Source organism: Micropterus dolomieu, linkage group LG21, assembly GCF_021292245.1.
Source record: "Micropterus dolomieu isolate WLL.071019.BEF.003 ecotype Adirondacks linkage group LG21, ASM2129224v1, whole genome shotgun sequence".
Classification (NCBI taxonomy): domain Eukaryota; kingdom Metazoa; phylum Chordata; class Actinopteri; order Centrarchiformes; family Centrarchidae; genus Micropterus; species Micropterus dolomieu.
The window spans coordinates 8,024,771-8,032,470 of NC_060170.1; the positions used below are offsets into that span (position 1 = coordinate 8,024,771).

General features: G+C 40.1%; 1 protein-coding gene across 4 annotated transcripts in view; it reads left to right on the forward strand.

The window, feature by feature from the left end:
* The window catches only part of fras1 (Fraser extracellular matrix complex subunit 1), a 257,602-nt gene that overhangs the window by 81,390 nt on the left and 168,512 nt on the right, over positions 1-7,700 (forward strand). For all 4 annotated transcript variants that reach the window (XM_046034200.1, XM_046034201.1, XM_046034202.1 and 1 more), the window contains 4 exons: positions 2,313-2,405; positions 4,239-4,398; positions 6,101-6,234; positions 7,041-7,124. In XM_046034200.1, coding sequence (XP_045890156.1) covers positions 2,313-2,405; positions 4,239-4,398; positions 6,101-6,234; positions 7,041-7,124 — 471 coding nt within the window. The remainder of the gene's footprint in view (positions 1-2,312; positions 2,406-4,238; positions 4,399-6,100; positions 6,235-7,040; positions 7,125-7,700) is intronic.

Sequence of the window (7,700 nt, forward strand, 5' to 3'; positions counted from 1 at the left end):
GGACCAACATCTCCTTCCCTCAGTGAGAGAGCTGAAGATGGGTCGAGGATGGGTGTCTCAGCACGACAACGACCCTAAGCACACCGCCAAAGCAACAAAAGAGTGGCTGAAGAAGAAGCACATCAAGGTTCTGGAGTGGCCTAGCCAGTCTCCAGACCTGAATCCAATTGAAAATCTTTGGAGGGAGCTTAAAATTCGAGTTGCCAGGCGACAACCTCGGAACCTGAATGATTTGGAGGCTGTCTGCAGGGAGGAGTGGGCCAACATCCCTGCCGAAATGTGCACAAACCTTGTCACCAACTATAAAAACCGTTTGACATCTGTGCTGGCCAATAATGGCTTTTCTACAAAATATTAACATGCTGTTTGTCCAGGGGGTCAAACACTTGTTTTTCCTCATCAGATGGTTATCAATTTTAATAAATTCATATGATGTGATTTTCTGGAATTTTCTTTGGAATTCTGTCTTTCACTGTTAGAATGTACATATGATTAAAATTATAGACCGTTGCATTCTTTGTAAGTGGGCAAACCTGCAAAATCAGCAAGGGGTCAAATACTTTTTTCCCCCACTGTATATATGAAGATATCATACTATTCGATATCAATAATTATCACGATAAATGTCAAATCATTACTTCTTTCAAGTTTAAAGGCTGATTTTTGCTCCTGAGTGAAAATTGAAAAAAGCTTTTCTTTACAGTCATTTCACAAATCTGAGGTAGAACTTTCAAAACAATTATGATCAAATCTTTTATCTATATGATAGTATATGACAGTAAATCTTTATCCAGTACCTTTTCCTCAACAAAATAAATATCCTAATAGAAAAAATTGCTAATTGTTTTGTGATTCAAATTAATTAAATCAAACGTTAATTGACGATATATTGAAGATTTGTTATACTGTTATTGAGGAAAATTACATTTTGATAATTATCATTATTGTTTTATTGTCCATTTTATTTGGATCTAATGATTATTTTCAATTAATTTGATGATTATTTTAAATAGTAGTCAGTATTATATAACGGCCATCGCAACATTCCAGAGCCCAAAGTGTTGTTCCTCAAACAGTCAAAAATCATAAATGACAAAAACAGGAAAATCCTTAGATTGTAGAGGGTGGAACATGCAAATATTTTTATTTAGGCAGGAAAGTGGCTAGTACATCTCAAATTCACTTACATTTACTTACATTATTGTTTATTTCCTTACAAGAGTAGTAAACCTTGAGTTTTACCATTGTAAGAATCTAACACTCCAGTGATAAATTAACTCTGTTCTTCCTGAACCTGAACCATCTCTCTTTATTTGCAGCTATAACATTTGAAATTGGATCAAATTCTTGTACTATCACCATTTATTTTGGTGATTAAATTTGAGGCAGCAGACAGAAAAAAGCAAAGAAAAGAATAAAATTAAGAGATGAAAAGGTTGGAAGAAGAGATACGAAAACAAGAGCCTAAATATATGAAAACATATTAACAAGGTTTTTATTAGTGCTTAATTTATGAGTACAAAGTAGCTGTTAAATGAATTTTCCAGACATCAAAATTTAGCTGGTAGTCTTGTTTCTATTTAAAAATTTTGGGGACTTGTAGGCAATTAATGACCATCTGAAAGTACAATATAAACCTTTGGTATATCTGTTTATTCATGGTGAACTACTACCTGCTGCACAGCTCATTTTCCATCACTTTTATTTCCCATACTTGGTTATTTAAACATTGAGTTGCCATTCTTCTGCCTGTTCACACGTAATTTGTCTTCTGCTGCTGATTTGGTGTAGCTCTGTTCAGTTTTTTCTTCTTGTTTGACTGACGCAAAACATTCTCTGAAGCTCTCTGGGGGTTGTTTTCGCTCACCTTAGACAAATAGTATTCCTCCCCTCCTTCTGTGTCCTCCCATATCATTTATCATTTGTTTATTTTCAAATAAACGTCACCTAAGCTATTCACCAGCTCTGCGTCTGGCCCTTGCTGTTTTCCTATTTGTTTCCTTCTACACATTCAATCTCAATCAGGGCTTTTAGGCAGTGCAACTGAAGGGCAGCGTGTTGAATCTGTATTGTAATATAATACCTCCACCGCACTCGCTCTGTATTCTACGCGCTGTGCACGCCCGATAGAGGCTGGTTTGTTATTTATGTCACATGTCGGTTAATTTAGATGGAAATAGTCAGATAGTAAAAGTTTTGTATTCATACTGGTGAAAGGGACTCACGTTGTTTTCTCTTGCTGTCTCTGGTTATTTTGATTGTGCTTGGAGTGTATGTGTGTATTCATATGTGTTTGTGTGTCTTTTCTAAAGGGCGAGCGTTTGAGGATCCCAGCCAACAAGTGCTGTCCTGAGTGCATCTCCTCATCCCAGGGCTCCTGCCAGTTTGAAGGAGTCATTTATGGAGTAAGTGGAAGTGACATAAAAGGGAGAAAATACTGTTTCCATGCTCTTTCTTCCACCTATCATCCACCCCTCTACAAAATGTTATTATGCGCACAGAAAGATACAGCCTTGTAGATTTTTGGTATGGGGCTCTTTTTCATGGTTTATCTAGGGTCCTGGCTTCAAATGCATGGAAATCTTTTTGCTACTGCATACATGCTGAAATCTTTTGCAACAATTTCTGTTTCCTGTCCCTTTCCTGTTTCAACATGACAATGCCCGTGTGCACAGAGCAGTTTGGTGTGAAAGAACTTGATCGACCTGCACAGAGCCTTGACCTCAACCCCATCCAACACTTTTGGGATGAACTGGAATGCAGACTGCGAGCCAGATCACCCAACATCATTGTTGGTTGTGGCTGAATGGGAGCAAATCCCTGCAGCCAGGCTCCAGCATCTGGGGGATAGCCTGAAACTAGAAGGGTTGAGGCTGTTAAAGCAGCAGATTAATGCATGTTGTTTATGAATGACAAGTTCAAATATCTTACAGTATATAGATTGTGTTTTTCTCTTCCTGTCTTTGTGTTTGTAAAATATTTAAAGTTCTAGTCCACGATGGATTTGGGTGAATTTAAATAATTTTTCAAATGTCTGTTAAAATTGGTCACTGAAAAACTGGTTTCAGAGACCCAACCCCGTCCTGCCTCCCTATCACTAAAGAAACAATCACTCTCTTGTTCATCTTCCATTGAGTGGCCTCGGCTTAATGAGCTGGACAGTACACATCCTCTAACAAAACAAGGCCGGGTTTGGAGATTCCACTGGCATCACTTCCCTAGTGAAGTGCCACTACACAGATCTGAACTACCAGGAGGAGGTTTGGAGAGGAGTCATGGCCTTTTAAGGGCTTTACTGCATCTTCACTGAAGAACAGGAGTGACAATTTGTAACTGCTTTCACAAATTGTCACCACTGCTGCTTCTTTTATTCATTTATTCATATTTTTCAATATTTAAAGGGGGAAAAAAGCACACTGGCTGTGTGCCACAAAGCATAAACGTATTTTGCTTGTTATTTTCAAACAGAAATATTTTCTTTCTAGGGTGAAAACCCATTTATACCAATTCTCCATTAAAACCCATGCTAATGATATATTTCATGCAGGCTAAAGAAGGCTTTATTGCAGGTTTCACAGCCTGATGCCTCAGAAAATGAGTGAAGTCACATCCTCACCTCTATCATTTAGACTGCAGGCAACATCAACATGCTGATATCTCATTTAGAGTGGAAGAACAACTCATATCCATAAATGGATATATAAGAGATGTATCTCTAACTCTAATTAACACGTATGGACTCCATCAGTCCAGGTCTGTCAATCACTGATGGAAACAACCATATGGTTTTATACCAACACATGTTGGCCTGAGGTATTTTCTTGACACTAGTATGCACACATATGAATGAACTGATGAAAAAAAAGCTAGGAAGATCGGTTTAACTGGGCAGACTGCTCTGCTGAAACAACCTACAACTGCATTTCAGTTTTCAAAATTGAAGGTAATGTCCTCACACGGTGTGCCTCCTTATCCACATTCACCCACGTATTTTTGAATCAGTTTTTTCTCCTTTCTCTCTCTTCCCATGGTCTCTTTTTGGCACATCTTTCATCTACCTTCTCCCCCCTCTGTGGCTCTGTTCTCTCATCTGTCACTCAGGCTTAGGCTTACAAAGTTGTCTCGTCCACAGAGAGCAAAACAGCTTTCCTCATCCCACTGTCTCTCTGCATCTTCCTCCGTTTTTCAAATCTGGTTGTATTTCTGTGCGTAACTGTCTATTTCTCTGGTTCCCACAGCATGACAGCCAGTGGAGTCCCTCACCCTGTTCAGTGTGTGTTTGCTCCAGAGGGAGTGTATCCTGCAACATTCGTCCCTGCTCCCCTCTCAGCTGCCCTGCGGACCAGAGCCCGTTTATCCCAGCTGGAGAGTGCTGCCCCGTGTGTGGCCGCAATGGAGGTGAGGCCCATTTGCACATGCAGATCTCAGATGCAGCCTGTTTCTTATGGATTCCTTTTTAAAGACAATAGGTCTATTTTCCACATTTTCCACATCCCTTTGTTTGTACTGTACTGTGTGCTGTTTTTATTGGTTTCCTACCTCCAGATGGACCTTTTGTTTCAGTTTATGTCATACAGCAACAAAAATTAGATAGTGGATGTTTCAGTGTTTTAGTAGTTTTACTTCTTATTTTTGTAAATTAAGGTTATGGTATAGATGAATTTGAATGCAGCTGAGTTGAGTCACTGTTTTGAAAGCTTGCAAGCACAGACATACAAGCTTTGAGAGTTGCATGTGTACCATGCAGCAATCTTCAGAACAAAATACACACAATGCTTTTCAGAACTGCCATGTTTGCTTATTTGTTGTCCGCACACAGCATCTGTTTGTCTGTCTGACAGCATAAAGTGTATTTCCATCCACCTGGCTGTTGAGTCATCTTGGTGCACCCTCTTCTTCTGCAATGACGTAACTACAACTGACTGGAGAATTTGCGTCATTATCTCAATGAACCAACTACTAATATTCACATGTCGGTAGTGGATGGAAACGCACATTGTCTTTTGCCGATTTTCTGGAAATGTGGTGTGTTCAATGCAATTTTTCAAAACAGTTCTTGTATGACCGAAATGAAAAAAAGCTGCTATAAATGTTCCTTTCATGGATTATTTTAGTTTCAAACCAAACAACACAAGTTACATACACACGCACACAGACACACACACGTACACACAAAGGCTCGCCATTTAGACTGCTCTTACACATTCACAAAGGATACCTAAGTCTAAATGTGTTTGTTGTGGAGCTGACAGTCCTACAGAGCAGCACACTGCCTCAGGTTCGCTCACTTCCTCCTCTTTCAATAAACATGAGCTTTGCTCTTTCTCTCAACTCAGGTGGTTCTAACCTCAAAAGGGTTTTGCTGGTACTCCTTCTGTTAGCGAGGCCTTGACCTTATTTAATGTTGTATTCTAAAGTTGTGAGTTGGTGCATCCATCCACCCAAAACTGCAATAAAAATGTAAATGTTCCCAATGCAAATCTTGATAAAGCTTTTCATATCGTAAAATGATTCATGCTTTCAGGGTTACAGTGGTGATTAAAATGGTGCATTCAAGTGAATTTACAAAGTGAAACTATTGTATATTATCATTTTGTGATTTTCCTAATTACAGCCATAAAGGAGACCCACTTCTTAGATAAATAAATAAATCATGTTCCTGGATGTCATGTTGTTTTGCCTTGTATCTTGAAACCCTGGCCCTTTGTTTTTTCATTTACTTCCCTGAACCTGGCAGGGTCTTTAGTGGACTAATACTTGCCCTGGAAAAAGGTCACTCAGGTGCTTGGATCCCGCACTTCATCTTTGTGTGGCATCATGTCTTCTATCAGACAGGGTGTTGTTGTGACAAACCCGGAGTTTTTAGAGTGCACAGAGCAGCTGGAGCTGAGCTGAAAGGTTAATCTTGACTCTAATGATGTCTTAGAGCTGCTATGATGCTTCTCAACAGTTAATTAGCAACTACTGTTTTCCCTCACTGTAAATCATTGAATGTGAGGGCAAAAAATGCTTAAACAGTCAGCTCATTACCTGACACCTAATTCTACTGTTTACTCATTCTGTGTTTATCTATGTTTGTGTGTGTGTGTGTGTGTGTCAGAGTCTTGCTCCTGGCAGGGGACTGTGTACAGAGACGGTGAAGAGTGGAAGCCCAGCCTCTGTTCCAGATGTGTCTGCAGCAACGGGGAAGTCCAGTGTTCAGTCGCAGAGTGTCAGCAAGTGGCCTGCAAACCGGTGAGTTTCTGGAAATATTTCACACACTTTTTCATTATGTTCACACTGGCAGTTACAATGGCTCTGCGTTTGTTCAAATTCAAAAAACCTGTTGGCATGAATGTTGATGGCATCTATATAGAAATGTTCTACAAATGTGGCCTTGTTTTCTGTTCCACTGCATCCCTTATGGACGACTTTATTTTTCAAAAATAGAGACCCACCTCTTGTTTTCATTCCAAATCACAGTGGTACTTTATATACGTTGTAGTTAAGTCGAGTACATTGTAATAAATCCTTGTTGGGCCAGCGTGGCTCCCACAGGAGTGTGACTGAAGGGAACGCCCCCACCCAAAAGAATGGCACATGCTCATCTTTCACTACCCTATGTGTTTAGCCTAATTAAGCAGACAGACATGATGCAATGGAAAACTGCTAGCTATAAAAGTACACAGCATATATCATCCAACACCTATTAAGCTGTCTCTTTTACATATACATTATTGTATCTTGATAGTCAAAAGAGCTAGCCATGTATCCATCCAAGAGTTAGCTGGGTTTGTTAATGGTGGACTTGTGCCCATAGTCCAAACTCTCCTATGAAGGCAGGACTTTTGATGCGCACCACAGAAGAAGAAATTGGATTTGTGCTCACTGTTTTTTATTATTGTAGGACATCTGTCTGTCTGTCTCTCTCACACACACACACGCACACACACACACACACACGCACACGCACGCACACACACGCACACGCACGCACACAACACACACACACACACAACACACACACATGGTCTGACTGTTTTTGTTTCTTCCTCCTTTAGCACGAGAACTTGGTGATCCAGCCAGGCCAGTGCTGTCCTCAGTGTGTGTCCAACCCCTGTCTGTCTGCTGGTAAACAGCACCAGGTGGGTCACCTGTGTGTTCATTTTTGATTTTTAAAAAGTGTGTGTATGTGCCATTATTTTTTTGGCAATAGTCTGTGTTACAAAGCCACTGGAAGACCCATTGTGTGTGTGTGTGTGTGTGTGTGTATTATATTCATAAAAAGTGTGTGTTTTCACACTTTTCATACATTCGTGTGTGTTGGAGGCGGCTGATGACAGCTTATAAATCTGTACTTACGTGACCTGGCACATTTTGTACTGTATTTTGTGTTTCTCTGCACAATCTATTACCATATTTTTTTACAATGACAGGGAGACTTGTGTGCGTGTGCTTGAATGCCTATGTGTGTATTTTGATACTGAGAAAGAAAGAAGTCCAAGCAGCTTCTATCTTCTCTTCTCTTCTCTTCTGGCCGTTTGTCATCTTGTCGTCACTTCTACCCTTCTACCCTTCTATCTTCTCTACTCTTCTTTTTTTTGTGTCCTCTCCTCTCCCCTCTTCTCTTCTGCTCTTGCTTTCCCCTGCTGTGTTTACATTGTACACACACACACACACACACACACACACACACACACACACACACACACACACACACA